This window comes from Temnothorax curvispinosus, unplaced genomic scaffold (assembly GCF_003070985.1).
Source record: "Temnothorax curvispinosus isolate PA1 unplaced genomic scaffold, ASM307098v1 QBEX01014697.1, whole genome shotgun sequence".
NCBI classification, from domain to species: domain Eukaryota; kingdom Metazoa; phylum Arthropoda; class Insecta; order Hymenoptera; family Formicidae; genus Temnothorax; species Temnothorax curvispinosus.
The window spans coordinates 86,795-107,856 of NW_020224477.1; the positions used below are offsets into that span (position 1 = coordinate 86,795).

General features: G+C 38.0%; 3 protein-coding genes across 10 annotated transcripts; 2 read left to right on the top strand and 1 right to left on the bottom strand.

The window, feature by feature from the left end:
• Positions 1-73: 73 nt before the first annotated feature.
• LOC112464904 (general transcription factor IIH subunit 2) lies at positions 74-8,344 on the top strand. 8 transcript variants are annotated; one of them, XM_025032198.1, is made up of 9 exons: positions 74-167; positions 453-511; positions 1,226-1,308; positions 1,473-1,674; positions 1,753-1,881; positions 1,959-2,132; positions 2,222-2,478; positions 2,579-2,828; positions 8,297-8,344. In XM_025032198.1, coding segments are annotated over exons 1-9 (1,158 nt in total). In that variant the 5' UTR covers positions 74-166; the 3' UTR covers positions 8,300-8,344. The 8 variants fall into 8 exon arrangements, with proteins under 8 accessions (XP_024887966.1, XP_024887959.1, XP_024887964.1 ...); XM_025032191.1 differs by lacking the exon at positions 8,297-8,344 and adding an exon at positions 3,081-3,922; XM_025032196.1 differs by lacking the exons at positions 453-511; positions 8,297-8,344 and adding exons at positions 1,044-1,140; positions 3,081-3,922 and having other exon boundaries at positions 75-167.
• On the top strand, positions 8,339-13,137 carry LOC112464901 (cationic amino acid transporter 3). The gene is made up of 10 exons (XM_025032183.1): positions 8,339-8,607; positions 8,836-8,964; positions 9,099-9,359; positions 9,596-9,879; positions 10,139-10,376; positions 10,528-10,630; positions 10,721-10,890; positions 11,066-11,232; positions 11,355-11,463; positions 11,559-13,137. Exons 1-10 carry the CDS (start codon positions 8,373-8,375, stop codon positions 11,678-11,680), a joined length of 1,818 nt encoding a protein of 605 aa, XP_024887951.1. The 5' UTR covers positions 8,339-8,372; the 3' UTR covers positions 11,681-13,137.
• Positions 11,765-20,954, bottom strand: LOC112464897 (tectonin beta-propeller repeat-containing protein). The gene is made up of 25 exons (XM_025032171.1): positions 20,537-20,954; positions 20,202-20,458; positions 19,919-20,101; positions 19,292-19,444; positions 19,104-19,196; positions 18,825-19,005; positions 18,516-18,739; positions 18,177-18,380; positions 17,881-18,059; positions 17,686-17,818; positions 17,316-17,542; positions 17,058-17,192; positions 16,825-16,981; positions 16,572-16,734; positions 16,367-16,470; positions 16,138-16,280; positions 15,701-16,049; positions 15,438-15,588; positions 15,071-15,270; positions 14,703-14,912; positions 14,507-14,608; positions 14,160-14,295; positions 13,834-14,025; positions 13,523-13,680; positions 11,765-13,188 (listed from the first exon to the last, which is right to left on the bottom strand). The coding sequence occupies exons 2-25, from the start codon at positions 20,424-20,426 to the stop codon at positions 13,138-13,140; spliced, it is 4,053 nt and encodes a 1,350-aa protein (XP_024887939.1). The 5' UTR covers positions 20,427-20,458; positions 20,537-20,954; the 3' UTR covers positions 11,765-13,137.
• Between the last annotated feature and the right edge of the window lie 108 nt (positions 20,955-21,062).

Consider the following 21,062-nt stretch of genomic DNA (forward strand, 5'->3'; position numbering starts at 1 on the left):
ACGGCAGTGCCCGTCGCCCGACCCGCCTGCCCTCTAGTCTAGAGTCCAGAGTCTAGTGTCGCCTCTCGTCAGTCTCGTCACTCGTCACTCATCACTCATGTCAGTCGTCGGTCGTCGCAGTTGAGTTATCCCGCCGATCCCGCCGATCCCGCTTATCCAGAGACGTAGTGTGTATACATACATACGTACATTACATACAATATTTACCTTTACCGCTTTATCCGGCATGCTCCGAGGCGCCCACTGTTATCTGTTCTGATGTACATACTTCTGTTCTGTGTTCTGTCCTGCTACGCTGCCTGCATTGCACTCCTGCATTGCCTGTCACGGCTGCCTAATTGCCTATATACCTGCCAACCCGCTTCGACCTCGACCTCGACCTCGACCTCGACCTCGACGGAGCCGGAGCCAGAGCCGGAGCACGGATTCACCTTATCCACCACAACTCGCAGTGACGGCAGTGACGGCAGTGACCTACGCGATTCAGCTCCGAAACTTTGAATTTTCCCAGGTAGCTGATCGAGAACGGTTTATTATTCGCCTCTCGTCAATTTCAAATTTCGATCATCTCTTCTCACTCTTTGGAGATACCAGATACCGAGATACGTCATCTTCGCTAATCACTCCATTTTCTAAGTAGCGCAAATAGAAGTAGCGTCGTAAACTATACCGATGCGTGGATGGAGTACGGGCACGTAGCACGTGGGTGTCTGTCGGTCGCGGTCGGTCAGTCAGATATCAACTATCAACGTGAGAGTGATGAGCCTGTCCCTGGCCATTCCGAAAAGCCGGATTAGTCATTACGTTGCTACCGACTCGAATTTTGACAACCTTCTGTCTTGTCTATCTGCTTTAATCTCTCACGCGAGATTTCTTCTCCATTCTTCTCCCTTTTAAACTTCCTATTTGCGTCTTTCCTCTCTTTTATCCTTCAACACCTCACGTATCCATTTTACGTCGAATGTAGCATGCATGCAGCAGCGCTACGGCTACGAATGGCACAAATCTATCTCATTACTTTTTTCTTATTCTTCGTGCCTAAGCCTAAGACTATCTGGCGATATTCTTTGAGGATAGGAGTTTGCACTAGTTTGCGCGGTTTAAACAAGTAGACACTTTTAGAGTGAGTCAACCACCAGTGTACGTGTACACGTCAATGTGGCTTATATCTTGACTTTTCATTATCTCTCATATTTCTAATGGTGATACCTTTTACTATGTGTAGAATATCTTGTCTCGACGAACAATGGCGGAGGAAGAATCCGAGGAAAAGGAGTATCGTTGGGAAACTGGTTACGAAAAGACTTGGTATGACGTTTACATTGGTTATATATACCTATATCTATAAACGTTTTTAATCTATCAGTGGCATTCCTTAACTAGTATAGATAAAAGTTTCATGTCTCGTATCGATCGGCTAACATAGCCGAACATAGATCTGTAACGTTTGGTTACTTGCTTGGGATTTATAGGGAAGCGATCAAGGAGGATGACCACGGCTTGTTGGAAGCTTCTGTCGCAGACATTATCCACAATGCTAAGAGAAAACGTCAGTTGGAAAGGAAACAGGGTGCCAGATTAGGAATGATGAGACATCTCTATATTGTCTTAGATGCTTCCGAATCAATGTCGAGTCAAGATTTAAAGCCAACTCGTTTTCTGTGTTCTCTAAAGGTATAATGATGGAATACGCGATAAGTATAATATATACATGTTCACGGGTATATATTTATTAAATACGTGTGTCTCAAGCTTCTAGAAGATTTTATCGAAGAATTCTTCTATCAAAATCCTATAAGTCAATTGGGTGTAATTATAACTAGAAATAAAAGGGCTGAGAAAGTTAGCGCGTTGACTGGTAATTCAAAGAAGCACGTTAAGGTAATATTATAACGTTTTGTTACTTTATCCTCATTCTGAATATTTCGCATCGCTCAATCTTATCGTCTATTTTGTAGGACGTGCAAACGTTGCAACAAACTGTAGTAGGCGGTGAACCTTCTTTGCAAAACTCTTTGGAATTGGCCACAAAGTTATTGAACGTATTGCCGTCTCACGCTAGTAAAGAAATATTGGTAATCATAGGGGCCTTAACTACGTGCGACCCTGGAGACATCAACGAAACGATACGAGTATGCTCTTTGTTGCTCTTTGTGTGGCGTATGTGTAATGTCCTTCGAAAATATACTATGTATCTTTCTCAATATCGAGTTTGTTTTAGAACATGAAATTGGACAGTATTAGATGTAGCGTAATAGGATTGGCCGCTGAATTATACATTTGTAAACGAATGGCAAACATCACCGGTGGCGAACACAGCGTTGCGCTCGATGATAAACATTATAAGGAGCAATTGAACGCACATGTAGATCCTCCGCCTGCCGCAACGCGCGTAGATGCAGCGCTCGTGAAAATGGGATTTCCTCATCATGCTTTACATTCTAGTGCGCCGGATACATCTATGACGGTGTGTATGTGGTAAGTGCGTAAAACATTCGGAATAACATGCTTCGTGTCATACGATACTTTATTAGTATTTTGATAAGACTTAAACGTTTTCTTCCTTTTTTCTTTACAGCCATGCACAAAATTCCGACGAAACGGTTAAACTTATGACTACTGGCTACCTTTGTCCCCAGTGCCTCAGTAAACATTGCGAACTCCCTGTGGAGTGTAGAGCTTGTGGTCTTACTTTAGTCTCTGCTCCACATTTAGCGCGGTCGTATCATTATCTATTTCCTGTGGATCTTTTCAAAGAACGTGCACCTGAGGGCGATCACTCTTTCTGCTTTGGTTGCCAGAAAACCTTTGCTCAAAAGGACAAAAAGGTAATCCTCCTATATATATATATATCTATTATTATAAAAGATTATTATAGAAAATTATTAAAGCTTGTGACAACGTGAACGAATGTTTATCAAAGACAAATATATTTTAAATCTGTCAAGACATCATGTATACTATGCACGTGAAAGAGGTGATATCAAGCAGTTCTGAATTACAATGTAGAGGAAATCAACATTTAGTTAATGTTTGAGCATTTCAGATACCAAGATTATATCACATGTATTTATTTCTAGGTATATACTTGCGGAAAGTGTAATCAAACGTTTTGTTTAGACTGTGAGATATTTATTCACGAGATATTGCACACGTGTCCTGGTTGTGCGATAAATCCTGAAACATATAGAAAGTCTACAGATAGATCTTAAAATTGTCTATTTAGTGTCAATTCTGCCATAAACACTGCCAAAGAGCAACCAAACGTGTATAATATATTATAATAATTAATTTTTTATTGTTTGCATATTAACATAATTAATTTAGTATTTGCAAATTATACGTCACCTCGTCATTCGTTTACAGATGTACACGTTAGCAATCAATCAATCTCAAACCTATTGTCTAATATCGTATTTTGAAACAAATTCTATATTAAAATAAAATGTTTAAATCACATATTGTAAATGTCAGTCCTTGTGATTACCAATATTTCTTTACTGGCGTGAAACAATTATAATTTTAATCGCTTTCGAACATAACCACGTCCAAGGACGTTTACATGGAAGATTCGCCGCAGTAAACTACAGGTTGTTATAATGCAAACAACAAGATTACAGTGATAACTATTAAATTGATTGTTATATGTTAGAATTGGAACTCGATAGACAAACTAGAAATATTATCTCTCGGTTCAAGTAGATATTAATTCAAGGTAAAAAACATTACGATAATTTATTCCAACTTGTGTGTGTATCGATCGAACAGAATTCATAACATTATAATATGGATATATATTCCAGTAAGTACACTTATTGATACGTAAGAAAATTTGTATGAATACGTATTTATGTGACATACGTGTGTATTTTGTATTTTAAACTCATTAAATACATTTTCATACGTAGAAAAAGAGAAAAATATTCTTTATATTTATGTATAAAAAGACCAGGATGGGCCATTTAATTAATTTACTCAAATATCTAAAAACTCGTAAGTTTTTTTTACAGTAAGAATAGTAAGAATAAGATAAATAGGCGTGCCAATGCTTTGATAAATCCAGTTAAAACGAAGTAAGATACATAATTTCGTGCAAAAGTGTTGAAAAATATCTTTTAAAAGTGAGAAAAAGAAATTTCAGGGGATCGTATACGTAATTTATATATATATATGTATCTCGAGAATGCGTAAATGTCCGAGTGTCTGACATGTGACTGGAAGTTTGCGACAACACAGCGATAGCGGCACAACGACGGCTCGTAATGCAACGTAAATGTCCTACTTCAATAATATAGTGGGGGAACATTGAAGCTTATTGTTACATAGACAGGTGGAAAGTGGGCATCGTGAAATTACAGTACGTTATTAATTTGCGCTCGTCCGTCGAAGCGATCAGTTCTCCTCGAGTACGATTGACGCTCCAGCACGTTGATTCACATTATTCGCTCTATGTCGGTAAAATTTAGTGTCATATGTGTGCATATTACATATAATATTCCCATTTTATACACATCTTCAAACTAAGGTAAGCTTGTTTAGTTAATAACATCGCGACAAGTATTTAATCATAATCTTAATGTCAGAGTAAATCTACTTAATTAATTGCTTGTTAATGGATGTGAAAGTGTCGTGGAGATCCTCGTACGTGGGAGTATTGATATAAACATTGTCACATATCCTGTGCATATGAATGTTTCGTGAACGTGTGTGTGTTGAAGAATAGCATGTCGAAGCTACAAGATCGAATATGCCTATTTACATCTGCACAACACGTAGTTAACACGGGTTTCTTAATTTTCGATAAGATGTAAATCAAAACACTATTTTCTGCTCTCTAAATGTTCTAAACCTGAGAATAAAATTTCTCGGTTTAAAAGATATCTTATTAGGATTAATTGCTAACTGTTGTCCGCAATATTCTTTCTCTGTAATTTCAATGTTTGATATCTTGTGATCAAAAGCGTCATAGATTAGCACTGATCAATGAATATTACAACTGTATAATGTATATATTAATTATTACTCTGTCACTTGTTATTTTAAATACTTTGGCTCGTATTTAGAACGTACTTTTATTGAGAACGGCGCGCATTTATTTCCGAAATTCTATAGTATATGTAACATGAACTATAAAATCTCAAAAATAAATGCGCGCAGTTGAAGAAGTAATATAATATTTAATACTTTTAGTCAATTCAGCAACTTCGGTAAGAAATTATATTATTGATAAAACTGAATAATATGATTTTTAATGATATAAGTCTTCTATTACGAATGCATTGAATCAAAACGGAGATCCAAAGTACGTTGGGATTACGTACATACATACATACAACTGCCCCTGAAAGGGAATGAGGGAATGAGATTGCGAATTGAATATATTCTTGTTGAATAGATGACGATGCAAATTAACCAGGAACGTTTTATTCTCGGTACTGATCGCCGGTGATCACTGGCGACGTTAAATAACTCCATTTAATTCGTCGGAAAATTAGAAAACTAAATAAACTCGTCGTAATGGCTTCCGGAGAGAATGTTTGTTTGAATTTTACGATAATCGAGTAAATCGTCTGTACGATTATCACGACGGTGTTCGACGATTATTTTTGTTTAAAAAATGCGTAATATGTATATAATATATATAATAGTCGAAAATCTCTCTTGACGGATTCAAGATTCTTATCAAATTATATTTGTTTAATTGAAATGATAGGTGATCATTTCGCAATACGTGCCGCGCGCGCGTAGTAAAGACACAATTTAAATAGCAAATGATGAAATAAATATATCGTTGAGGAAAAAAGCTAAGAAAGATTTCTTAATAGCAGGAGAATACAAAGATTATCCCGATTTTTGTTTTGGTAGATATTTCAAAGAGCTGGCAAAGGTATAAAAGATGCGTAAATTATGTTATCGCGTAGAATAAAAATGAGATTCGCGTGTCTTCTCGTATAATTAATTTTATAATAATAATCATTGATCCGTCATCAGGATTCCAAGGATATTTTCCAATGAAATGAATTGGTCGGAAAAATATAAATAAGACATATTTTATACGCTGCATCTGCATATCGCATGAGAGGTAACAGGACAGGACAGGGTAGGGTAGGGTAGGACACTCACTACTCACACCTCTTCTAGGTGTAATCTAGTCCGGTTGCACGAGTAGAGTAAGCACGAGCACACGTGATTCCTGATGTGAAGCCAAGTGTAAGAGACGGTTTGTAAATATTTGCTCTCTCGACTTAAACTCGACTTTGAGTTCAAGGCGAGTGAGCGCGTTTTATATGCGAGTAACGGGAGTAAAAGCGAAAACCTTGTACATATATACATTTTGTTTGATTATCCTTGTACTTTGTATGATTATCGCGAGTTCTCGGGACTTTAATTAAAAATGTAGGTATATTATGACGCTTAGTATTATAGGTATTCGCGGTAGGTAGCTCGCACCGCCGCGCCGCGCTGCATGTTGCTGGTGCTGGTTGCTGTCTCAAAAAGTATCAGAACTTATTACCTTGCGCGTTTGGGTTTGGTTTGTTTTTTCGGTCAAGATAGTAAATGTTTTATTCGTTTTGGTTTCTCTGATGAAAATACGTAACGATACGAAGCGATACGAACGCGCGCGGCGCGCGCCCGCCCGCGCGTACACACACACACACACACATTCCTATTATTATCATTTTTTACCATCGCATTTACCATTGTATTAAATTATCTATTTATTCTGTATAGGTTTTATATTCTTATCGTCCGCGGCGATTGCTAATGTATGTTGCGCGTCTTAATGTGTTGTCTTAATTAATAAACGTTTACAATCTCTTAACTGCCAAACGTTTTTACAATCCGAATATCTAAGCATGAAAACTGATAACTGACTAGCTAGGTCATATAACGACTAATTGTAAGGCTACATTTTGCATCATTCGTGGTTGTTAAAAGATAAGATCCTATATAGCTTTTTGCACGCGTCGCAGTCGCAGTCGCAGTCGCAGAAAGGACGTACGCGGATATATGTACGCAATTGCGCACGATATACATATATACATATTATATCAGACAGGATATATTACACGAATAGTCCGTCCGTGAGAATTAATCGTGAAGCCTTCCGTCGTTCCGTCGCGTCGCTTAGTCAACCAAGTCGACTTCTCTGCCTCCCTGCCTGAAATTTCTGAGCAAGGTCATATCCGCACATGCATATATCGTCGTACGTTTAAAATGTACGTACTCTATTATCACTGTTATCTTCAAAATGGCTCTTACTACAAGTGGGATACTTGGAAACCTTGGAATACCTTTAGTTAATTGTCGCTACATAACAGAGCTAGCAAACATACGCTAGTGCAAAGCACAGAGTACGGAGGGAATTAAATAAGTGAACGGAGAGGAGAGAGAGAAAGTGGCAGCAAGGTCGAGTGTCGAGTGTCGAGTGGCGCCTGGTTGAATGTTACACCGCGTGGCAGTAACAAAATCGGACAGAATTTGCGCGGCTTTGCTACTTCCACATATTTACTTTTGTATATATGTACAAGGTCGAGATCTCTCGTATATCTAAAATACGTCTAAATGAAATTACCATTTCTAAATTCCTCGACCATTTTCCTCTTATTTATTCTGATAAATGGATTCAATATAGTTTCGTCTTGAATTAATTAAGGTTGTTAGCTTGTTCGCTATCGCGTAAAACCGTAAAATATTAAAAACGAGAAAGGAATGTTTTCCTTCAAGCTCGATTAGATTATATCTTATAAACTATTAAAAGTATCTCGATACTTTGCGACGCCGACGTCCGGCCGCCGCAAGTCCATTTATTCTTGCCGAGTTTTATACATGCCGTTTTGCCGTAAACGTGCAAAGTTTTTTACAAGGTTTTTTTCCAAGGTTTCGCAATCACATTCCTGGTAGGAGAATATGTCAGCTGACAGCTTTCCTGCGAATTATGCGCGCAAGATATCGAGAGGCGAAATACACATAATAACTAAATAACATATAATACACGATCGACAATACGCGTGACATCGAGATCGAGAATTATCAAATATTATCAAATCGGGTTTAAACAGAAAACTGTGGTCGACCAATATTAGTTGCTAGAATTATTTAACAGCAGTTATATATCTATAGCTCTTCTTTCAGAACGGTATCTGATTTAATATAATCTAATCACCGCCGAATACTCGGATGACGCTTGAATTTTCTTTCGTAAATAATGTCTGATTAATGATTAATATGACAATATATTTATTGATTAGTACGCATTATTGTTATTGACACAGCTCTGGTGAAACGTTTATAGTGAATATAGAGAAACGGAGAGCCGTGGGCCGGGCGGCGGGCGGCGGGCGGCGGGCGGCGGGCAGCGTGCCGCGGATATGACGAGCCATTTGTGGAGAGCGTTGTCGCGGAGGAGGCGCGTAGAGGAGAATGAAGATACGAAAGACGAACGATTGGCACGAGTCCTCGGGCTGTTCGACCTGACCGCCCTCGGCGTAGGGGCGACTCTCGGCTTAGGCGTCTACGTTCTTGCTGGAAGCGTGGCCAAAGAGACGGCTGGCCCTGCCGTTTCCGTCTCTTTCCTCATAGCCGCCGTTGCGTCTGCTTTCGCGGGTAAAACCATGCACGCGTCGATCGTCCTCGCTATTATCAAAATATGTATATCAAATGTATTAAATAGCTGTACTAAGCCACATAATCGCAAGTCTAACGATTATAATTCTCCAACGAATTATATCCGGCTCGTGTGACCCCAGATTTCCTCGTAACGCGATGTTCGTTTAACTCTTTAACTTAATTACGTTATTTATTACATATTTATCGTGTCGTTCCTACTTGTAGGTATGTGTTACGCGGAATTTGCGTCAAGAGTGCCGAAAGCCGGATCAGCGTACGTTTATAGTTACGTAACGGTAGGCGAGTTCATCGCTTTCGTTATAGGGTGGAACTTAATTCTGGAATATGTAATTGGTGAGCATATAAGAACGCGCGTGTGAGAAATTAACGAAAAGATCGAGGGAGCCTAGACCGCCTAGACCAGCCAGATTTACGCGCGGACGATCTTTGGACCGCGATATATGATTTCATATAATATGATTTTACAGGTACAGCGAGCGTCGCTCGAGGTCTCAGCAATTATATCGACGCGTTGATAGGAAACGTCATGGGTAACGCTCTACGCTCCGTTATGCCTATCGGCGTTTCTTTCCTCTCAGAGTATCCTGATTTTTTCGCCTTCGCGATGGTCATGTTGCTAGCGATCCTACTATGCGTGGGAGTGAAAGAATCGTCCATCTTAAACAATGTGTTCACCGTCGTAAACTTGATAACTATCGCCATCGTCATCGTCGCAGGTTCGATAAGAGGTAAGCCGTAAGCCGTATAAGCATTAGCGATTAGCGATCTATGATCTATGTGTGTGATCACTGTGATCTATGAGTGACTACGACTATCACCTCACGTCATGAAACTACCTCTCGTGAAACGATGACGATTCGAGCGTTTTGAAAATAACATATGTAGCTAAAGGATGCAGCCAAGGTGTGAACCTTGACGATTCCGTCGGTCGGTCGAGGAGCGAATTCACCGAATACGCTTACAGCGGATCCGTCAAACTGGTCGATCGCGGCCCAAGACATTCCAAGTTCCGTGAAACACGGAGGGACCGGTGGATTCATGCCGTTCGGCGTCAACGGAGTGATGATCGGAGCGGCCAAGTGTTTTTACGGATTCGTGGGATTCGACACGGTCGCTACCACTGGCGAGGAAGCCAAGAATCCTCAACGTCACATTCCTCTGGCGATCGTGTTATCCCTAATCGTTATATTCGTAGCGTACTTCGGGGTCTCCACGGTCTTAACGATGATGCTACCTTATTACGCTCAGGTGAGATGATTCACCCAGTAGATTCACCCAGATTCACCCTGTAAAGTAACACGTAAAATCGCCCTTAATAAAAACTTGAAAACTTGTCGCTTGAAATCTTCTCGCTCAACTCTCGTTGACGTACGTGTATTCGTCGTATCAGTCGATCGTAATGTATAATAATATACGTCTGATTTGGCCGAGATTCAAATCCAGATTCCAGGCCTATAGGATTTTCAGGCTTTTTCAGGAGTAATCAAGCGAGAATTCGTCTCTTTAGAGCGCGGACGCGCCCTTCCCGCACGCGTTCGACGAGATCGGCTGGCCTGTCGTCAAGTGGATCGTCAACGTAGGCGCGATATTCGCGCTCTGCACCAGTCTCTTGGGCGCGATGTTTCCCTTACCGCGCATCCTATACGCCATGGCTAGCGATGGCATAATATTCAAGACTCTCTCCAAAGTGCATCCTAAGACTATGACGCCTGTTTATGGCACGGTGCTCTCTGCTTTACTTATCGGTACGTAAACGTGCAGCGTCTCGACTCTCGACTCTCGAGGCGTGCCACAAGCTGTAATGTATACATATCTACACACACACGCACACACATATATCGATCCATATATTTAACTCTTAATTACCTTAATTACCTTAACGCTGCTCCGTTCCAGGTCTCATGACACTCATCTTCAATCTGCACCAACTGATCGACATGATGTCTATCGGGACTCTACTCGCGTATACGATAGTAGCGATATGCGTCTTGATACTGAGGTAACGTTATTTCGATTTCTTTCGAAACGTAATAGAAAGTATTGCCTGTGATTACACGTATACGTATACGTATACGTATTTTTATGACAGATATCAAAAGGAAGAAAACACTAGCAACACTCCTGGGCGACTGCCAACGAGCACGTACCAATTTACATCTGTAAATTATACTATATTGAAGGAATTATTCAATTTGCACAATCGGAAGGAACCAACGGACCTTTCCAGCAGAATCGCAAATGCCGGCATTGTCTTGCTCTGTGAGTTTACGCAAATTAATTAAATTGTTGACATTACGTGCCATATTATACATATATACCTATATAATATTTGTGGCAAACGCGAGATATTTATATTACATATACTTATGGATGTACGCCAAGTGAGTCATAGGAATGCTCGGTCTGCAAAGTTCAATCGTTTCAATCGTTTCAGGTATCGTTATATGTATCATCACATTTCTGATTAATAACATGGGCGCACACCTGCTCGCGGGAAATGTCGCGATATCTATGATACTAGCTGTACTCGTGATTGTTCTTTTCTTGAATTTAGCAGCGGTTGGTAGGCAACCGGTGCAAAAAACTGAATTGTCTTTCAAGGTAAAAGATATTGTCTCATATTGTGTATATTAATTATAAATTACGATATAGCATAGTGACGCATAGCGATGTCGCGCGGCGGAAAATCTGATATCAATTTAATATATTTCTGTAATGCGTAGGTGCCTCTCGTCCCGCTTATTCCATGTCTCAGTATTTTTATAAACATATATCTAATGCTCCAATTAGACGTCTTTACGTGGATTAGATTCGCCACTTGGTTACTGATCGGTAAGTTCTGTCGTAAAAGTAAAATTAAGGCCTGCAAATCGATAATATAATTTAATCTAAATCAAATAATATTGCATTTCAATTCTTATGCATAGGCTTCTGCATTTATGGGTTTTACGGAATTGTTCATAGTGAGCAAGGGAAAAGAGATAAGGCGGAAAACGAAAAGTTACAACAAAAATACGTAGAGAAGTTTCGGATAGTGACATCATTTTGATAAAATTTCTTTTTTACGAAAAACACGAAAGCATCCTCCACAACAATGTCCGTTTTAGTATTCGTAACGTAAGAGCAACAAGAATGATAAATAACAAAAGCAGTGTTTATTGTGATATTTGTAAAATGAAAATAGCTTGCGTTCTTTACATCGATAAAATAGTGAACAAAATACTTTAAGGCTAAGATATACAATGATGTTTTTAATACATTGGCAATGTATGTACATACATATTAATAACTTTATGTACATATAGCCTTTTCTTACTCTAAAATGTTTTACTATATATTCTTTACTTTTACAATTTAACCAAGTATTAGCTATATGTAAGAAAAAATTAAGTTATTAACTATTGTCAAGAAGGTTTTATCAGTCAAGCGCATTAATTATAATACGAATTTACATGAGCTTTCTGCGGTTCATAAAAATTAGCGAAGTAGCTCTCAAATATTATCCGATAAATATTGTTACGCTTATTGGAATGTTTACACAATCACAGACTAGCATTTTTAATTGCATCGTATATTTGTATATTTGTAAGCATTTTGTGTTGTTTTGCTAGTCATTGATGTTATTATTATATTTATCTGCTTGCACAGATTTCTATGTATGCAATACTAGACCGCTAACAGGCGACGGCCATGATGCCTACCGCCATAAACTTAGGTCAAGCTATGCATTATACAAAGTGTTCAAAAGAAAGAGTTCAATGCTATAAGAGTAGCGAAAGGGTGCATTCCGTTTCACGCATGATGCACATAATGCATCATTTATCATTTTATCCTGTTTAATATTCGGTGAACAACAAGGATAAATGTTGCATTATGCGCATCATGTGTGAAACGGAATGCAGCCAAGATTTTAATATCATGAGCAACTGAACACCTGTAGTGACCTAATTCAATATGGTCGCATCCCCCACTACCACTTGCACCTCGCATCGGCTTTTCGGCTGTGCGTCCACAGATGTTACTGGTCTAGTATTCCATAGAAGTCTGTGCCTGCCTGTGCGTGTTATTCGTCATATATTCTAGGTCCTAGATATACTAGAAAAATAACAAAATGTTTATGCAATGATATTGTTGTTTTATCATGTAAATATTCGTAACTTTGATGCAAATTGTAACTCAAAAAGTAATTTAAATAACGTGCATGTATGTGTTATGTATTTTCTTGTATATTTTATTTTGTCAACTACTTAATTGTATCATCTCAACTTCTTTAGTACTCGTTATACCGAGGAAGAAGTTTTCAATGCATTAGAGTCGAGTAATTTGCCTTATACGTATATTACGATTATTAACTACAAATTAGCAATATTTATTATATGGAACACGCCTCTATGTTCATACATGTATACACGCGTGATGTTACATTTTACGATTAAGGCAATCACAACATTGTTAATTATTTCACGTTACCTAATAGCCTATACTTTAATATAATCGCAATTAAGATTATTTCGTTTTATTTACAAGTCCACCAAGACTTACGTTTTGCCAGTTTGCCTGTTAGGAATAAATAAAAATTTTATTTTTTCTCAATTAATAATATCATGTGGGTTACGAGAGAATATTGAAAGAATAAGAGAATTCCGCACTTTTTCTAAATTAATGCACGTGCGCTCGAATGATGCGATTATCTCGAACATGAGAAGTGATACCACTTTTATTAAATATATTGAGAAAATATAGTTATGTATCCATATTTATTTACGAGTTATTAGAAAAAAAAATAATTTAGTTTTTATTTGATCCCGTTACGATTTCACATGATCGTAGACCGTATTCTCCGTTTCTCAAATCAATTTTCAACCTGTTAAAACTTGGTCTCGCTACTTACTCCTATACCGGTCACCCATCCGGTTCCAGCTGGATTTTCATGAGTAACGCCAATTCTTCGACAAATAATGCCGGCTCCTGAAATTGCCCAAACTTGTCCCTGTTCTCTTGAAACGGATACATGGCGAAATCCTTGCTTAGCGTTTGCTACTGACATATCTACGAATGTTTACACGTGATTTAATTTCCAACAATGTAATGAGAGAGAAAGAAAGAGGAGGGGGAAGGGGGGGAGGGAGAGAGAGAGAGAGAGAGAGAGAGAGAGAGAGAGAGAGAGGGTAAAGGAAAGAACAAAAAAAGTGTATCTGATACCTATATGAATAGGATCGTTTGGCATAGCGGGTAATGTTTGCCAATGAGTTCCCTCGGGGAAAACATTAGGTTGTACTTCTCGGCGTACTGACAACCGACCCATTGTATCCAAAACCCATATCACATCGTCTCCCACTGAAATTTGCTTCAACTGAGCGCCTGAAGGTGGCTCGACATTTTGCCATTGTATACCTAAATTTTTGACAAAATATCAATTATTCCAAATATTTATCATGTATGTTAAATTATTATAATAATTTGGCTAAAAGAGGTAACTGTAGTTATTATGCATATGTTTTCATGATAATATTTTATAAATTTCACACCAGTTGGTTTTGTAACACTGATGCCTAGTCTCCAACAGGAGGAACCGTTTTTTCCAATAGCCCAAACTTGTCCACATGGACCGCACGATATGCTAATTAAGGGCTGATCACTTGGTATGTGTTCCCATGATACTCCCTATTTAATATATAAAATATGTTAAAAACCGATTTTTTGTGCAAAAAGTATCGCTGTATCGTAATGGTTACTATACTCGTTTGAAAATTAACACGAAATATATGGCACGTATATTTTAATCAATGAAACTTTGACGCACACGCATCTATACACGTGTCTATACATTAATGTTATACGTAAAAAAGAACAAGTGCAATTTAAATAGTCCTACCATTGGACAAGACTCTGAAACACCTCGTCTAAATAAAGCCTCTCCGTTTGCAGCAACCGCCCAGACATGAATAGGACCATCTGTGCCAGGTTTTCCAATCGCCTATTATAATTAACAGAAACAAAAGAGACATAAAATAAATATTCGTTCCGAAATGTTTAAAGATGGTAATGGTAAAAAAAAAACCTAAACATACATATAAAGAAACATCGACGAGTTTCGTATTTCCCAATTCTTGCCAAGGCCCGCTGGTCGTTAATTGACATCTTCTAAACCATCGTCTTCTTCGAACATAATCGGTAAATTGTTTCTTGCCGTGATACTGCGACGGAAAATCAGTAGCGTACTGCCACCCATCTCTATCAACGCCACCAGGTGTATGAAAGTCGACGATCCAATCTGATACCTTCAAAATATCAAAATATTTTTATTTTAATCCAAAGAATTATGTCGCAACAATAAACATTATTTCTTAATAATTTCCCATCAAAGAACTCAAGTGAATCGCTAGCTTCGACTCATATTCTCAAAACGATCCATTTTCTTTTTCTCGCGTCCACTTACCCAATGCCAATGCATTGACAATAATTTCGTATGCTCTCGTGTACATTTATGCCGTCCAGTTGCATCGCTCCACATATATCGGTCCGTTGGAAGTCCATGTGCGGTATATCCGGTCACTGGATTCCAACGTTGATTTTCGTATACGTAATAATTGTGGGTATCTACCATCGTATTTATTCCGGTACTGCTAGTTCCCAAACCTATATAAATTTATTTGACATTAACAATTTGCGTCAAATTAGAGATCGATTAATTCAATGCAAGTACTATCGTGTCCAAAATAATTGTTATAATTCTCTTTTCTTCCTTCTTGTCTTTTGTACAAAACATACACAGATACATCGTTATAAAAATTAATATTAAATACCTTTGAGAAACGCGCCACCCCAACCACCTGTGTATACCCAAGCAGTATTATTGTAACCGAAGCCCCAAGTAACACCCACGGAACACGTTTCAACTTTTTTTAAATGCCCACCAATTTGTCTCCAAAACATTATGCTGGGTTCAACAATTACCTGTATAAAATATAAAAGTAAAATACATATTTTCTTCATAATTGCGAAGATGACCAATGTCACATGAGATAAGAGACAAGTAGTTGTATAAATGATAAAACGTTTCACTTACAGATGTAGATTTATACGTGATACTACATAAAGTCAGCAATCCCTTGATACGTAGATGTGTAATACTGGTTGGAGGTATTCGATGACTATAAAAAGTATATTCGCTATCGTTAATATAAATTCTATAACCGCGTTCTTCGCAAACGATGTACAACGTGAAGTCACAGCCTGCTTTCAATGGACTACCTCCATTTCTTTCCTCATCTCCCCATTGACTATTTTGATATGTATTCCGTACAATAATATTTTCTTTGAGTCTTGGATTAAAATGTAAAGCAATGTCATGACTGTCTGTCACAGTCTTTTGTCTCACGAATGTTGTAGTATAACAGACGAGATTAAAAGACAACCTGAAATAAACAGCTATAGTTAACACAGTCTCTCTCTCTCTCTGAAATTAAACGAGAGATGTACAATTGTTAAATTTGTCTAATTCACCTGTCAGCGTCATCATGAACGCATACTATAATTCTCAGAGCACTACCATATCCAAAACCATTTTGTAATATGCTTTCAAATGGCAAATCTTTACCAGCAACATCCATCTCTTGTACGTATCCGTCATCAGATAATTGGCATTCCTACACATAATAAAACTGGAGTAACATGGGATTCTTTGCGATTAACGTATGTTAATTAATATAGGTGTATATCTGGAGTGTTTTACCTCTGCAATTGCAGAATCGAATACATACACATCACCTAGCGCAGTTGTGGTCCAAACGGAATTTGGACCGGGTCTGCCATATACATTATTCATCTGGCAAGATACTAAAAAAATAATAATAATAATAAAATAAAAACACCTTTATACATTACTCTTCTTATATAACTTTAATATGTACCGGTTATGTTTTTACGCGCGTCCTTACCTGAAGTTAAATGCGCCAACCAGTCCTCCATTTCCGTATCACTTGCAAATTGTAGTCTAATTACCTTTGAACGACTTAATTTGGGAGTATGAACTGCTATTCTTGGATTACCTGGCTCACTGCAGCAAACGACACACGTAATTTCCGAGACAGGAAATTGTATCTACAATATTATTATTTCACCTCATTATATAACATCTAGAATCGTGCGTTATAAATTTAGAAATATCTTCAATTTCGATAATCAACGTACTATGCTTGTTACGCCATCTGAATTTAATATTATTAAGGTCCCAGAATCTAATGATCCAGTATCGCTGCTTATCCATTCCAGTTCAATCTTGCAATCTTCGTACAAGCTGCCATTTTTAATTTTACATTTAGCATCGCCACTCTTCACCCAAGATGATCTACAACAAATCGCTAAGTAAGAAATGTTTCGTAAGACTGTTTCATAAAACTCTTATCGAGATATCTTTCACTTACTTTTCAATTGCTTTTTCATACACTATCGAAGAATCAAATGACATTTTTTTTAATCTCGCTTTTAATTCATCTAAAATGTTTATTCTCCATAATTCTCCAATTTCCCCTTGCGCTGCGCCGTTGCCATCGGCAATCCTATCCAAACAAAAATATTGCAAATTTACCGTTATGGCACACTTCTAAATTAATCTAAATTCCAATGTTAATTGTTTTGACTATACAAGACTACATTATTTAATATAGAATTCGACATTTTACCATTTAGGTGGGTTTGTTGGATCGACAAAGCATGCCCCAGCTTCCACTTTATACCACAACACATCACACTCAGCCCAATATATTATCCCAGCACTTTCATCTTCGCCGTACACTCCAGAGTCTCCAGTAAAATCTGGATCAAATACACTGCCATCTGTTTCTGGATGTGCTTCAACACCTACCATGGAACCGACGGAATGAACAGGACTCCATGCGGCAGGATTAATCTATCAGGACAGATAATTCATCATTCAAACGCGCTCTTCTCTCTCTCTCTCTCTCTCTTTCTTTCTTTTACGCCTTCACTCAGTAACCTTTTTCTTCATATCAATCAACACCTTTTAATGTCAATTCTAAAAGCAATTTTAACCTTGACAGTACTGCCCATTCCTTTTCCCGAAACGATTATCGATTCTCCACTTTTTGCCAAAGATTCGTTAGATATAGTTATACTGGCAACACTCGCTTCGTTCAAGTCACTTGTGTCTACAGAATTTGCAGATCTGTAACACGGAACAATTCTATTTTATTACCGTTTTTATAAATGAAAACGTAAACTTTTTACCTCTTTCTCTCTTCATTGAGATATATATCTTGGAAAGATGTTTGTTGAGTATTCTTTGTGGATGTGCCGTCACCAGTACGTTGCCACAATTTTAAAGATGTAGGTGTTGGCGCCGAACGTGACTGCTCTTCCCATTCTCTAATTAACATTGTACCTTCACCAGTACTATGAGGACGATTCTACACACAAAGACGAAAAACACGCTTGAAATTCAATTAAATAAACTCGCATCAAACTTTATTGTTACTTCGAGTAATTTCAATGTCAAATGATATGGACAGCACTAATATTCCTACCAAGGAACTCCAGCTCTGATGACGTTGTTGTTGCGGTGTGCCGCAAGTACTATGTCTATTGCTAGATGACAAACTAGCGTTGCTACTTGCTCTGCTAAGTTGCAGCGGTGCGTTTATTAATTTCCATCGTTTTCCTGTCAATTCAGAGCGTGTGATACCAGTACGATAATACAAACATCGATCGTCATAGCCAATAGCCCACACCTTTACGACACAAATAAAGTAAAATTAGCGAAAGAAGTGTGCCATGTCCTCTATACACACACACACACACACACACGCACACTTCTATTTATTATTCTCAACGTAAATTAAGAATTAATTAATTAATATCGTTACTTGATCATTTGGAGCAACGGATACTAATGCCATTTTGCTTAACATTTCAACCCAACCGGTTCCAGTGGCCAATTGTTCGCAAACACCGCTTATTTCGCCTTGAATGCCCTTTCGAAACCATACTCCACCATCATGTGTTATAGCCCATACGGCATCGGTACCGACACTAACTTGTACCAATCTCAAGTCTTTCTGCGGTGGTTCCACTTCTGACCAATCTTCACCTTTAATATGTTTGATAACGATTATCAAAGATTATACTAGAAAATGTAATCCTCAATGTAATTAGAATATCCCTTGTTTATTTACCTATTGGATTGTCTCTTGTCACGCCCGTACGAACTAATGCTTTGCCTACCATAAGTACAGCCCAAACCAGACCGGTTACTCCAACACTAATTTGACATACTTCGTAGCCATTTGCCAACTTGATGGAGCTCCATCTTTGTCCTTCGGGACACGTTGTACTTGTTCCAACGCGAAACATGACCTAAATAAGTTGACAGCAATAAATGCAATAATCTAACTTTTAAAATATTTAATAATTATTCAATTTTTAGGAAAGCTAAAAGTTGATGAAAGTTATACCCTTCCGTGAGCCGTTACTGCCCAAACTACTAAACTACCGGAACTACTTCCAGGCATCTGATTTCCGCCCACTGCTACATCGATAAAAGGTTCCTGAAAACGTAATATATATATGCGTAAATGTGCGCGTGTGTATATAGATAGATAAAAAATGAATAAAAAGACATCGTATTATAGTATCTCATTACCTTGGTTGGATCTTTATGTAGAGGTGCAATAGCGCACCATGAATTCATAGCGCTATATCTCCGATAACGAACCCATTTGCGTCTTCTTACACAAGACTTCCACTGTTTTTTTGTAGTATATGTAGCTGGAAAATCAATTGCGTATGTCCATCCCTATTAAAATATCATATATTCTCTGTGATCATAAGATTCTCTTTGGGGTGATGGGCACAACTGATAACAAATCTATACATAAACAAAATCTTATGAAAAACATAACAGTTGTGAAAAAAGCACAAAAAATATGTTTAATATGTGTGACTTTATATACTAAAGACTGATATATAACCTATCACATGGAATTTATGTAAAAACAATAAAGAGATGTAAAACAAGAAATTAAAACTAAATTTCTCAATTACAAAGATATCTCGGAATTGCAAGTAAGTTTACTTGTACAAGTAGCCAAGTCCAAAGTTACGCTCTCTCTCTCTCTCTCTCTCTCTCTCTGTCATTGAAAATGCGACAATTACATACACGTTCATTTTATGCATATTAAACGCGTCAGATTGTAAAATAATAAGATAGAGGAGGAAAAATGTAATACGGCAATACAGGTTTTATAAATATTAGGAAAACTATATTTACATCATGATCTAACGGTTGACCATCTAACGTTGTTTCTATTTGCCAGTCGCCTTCCCATTGCCATGCCATCGACGGCAATTTCACTTTGTCTCTACTACGATCAACTGTACCGTCTTGATTGGAAAAATTGTATCTGTCAGTTGGAAGTAGTCTTCCAGAGAAACCTTCCAAAGGCAGCCACCGCTAATGGTTTAGTTCAGTATTATTAGTAATTTTCATTTATTTATTCGCTATCGTTCTCAAGTAGAACATAATATCTTGATCACACATTTTAGATACGTACTTCATTCTCATAAGTTTCTTCCTTGATCCTGATTGGAATGTCTAAGCCATGAACGTGAACGTAAACTTGGCGATCACCACCAATAGCCCACATAAAATGTGGTACAGCTGACAATTGTTTAAATTCAAGTCCTAGGTACATAAATTCACGCCACATACTCCCGGACGTTGACAATCCAAAAACACGCCCTTCATTGTTAATGGCATATAGATACGAACTTGGCATTTTAAATCCGACGTAGCTTCACGCGCGTTCATCTGTAAAAAACGAAAATGATGTCAGTGTTTTTATTTTTGTAGAGATCAGTCGCGCAAAACAAATACACGTATACATACCAATCCTCTCTCTTTAGCGACTGCTAATATCTTTTGCAAAGATATTCATCACCGGGGCCCGATTACATCGGCCGAAGAAACGTTTTTTTCGTTATCGTATCTCACGTATGCTCACGTATACAATATGTATCTCGATGAGAGAGAGAGAGAGAGAGATAACCGTTCTTCAGAATTCGCAATTATCTCTGAAATTAAATTGCTTCTTTTTACTTAAAATTCTATTTTGTGGAATCTTCTCTTCAACCGTATCTCTCGTAGCTCGTAGCCTACGTCGACGTTACTTAAAGCAGAGAGAATGAAACTTTTCGGATTGGCACTTGGCTTAGCGTTCGTCTCGACATCGACACACATCGACATCAGCATCAAACATTGACAGACACAGACATTATTAGAAAAAAATGTCAAACGTCAAACGAGGATTAGGGCCGGTCTATAATCAGCCGTATATCGGAGATCGGAGTACGGACTACGGAGTCGGATCCAATCGCATCGTCCAATGAGGCAGCATCCCCATGGAGAGAGAATA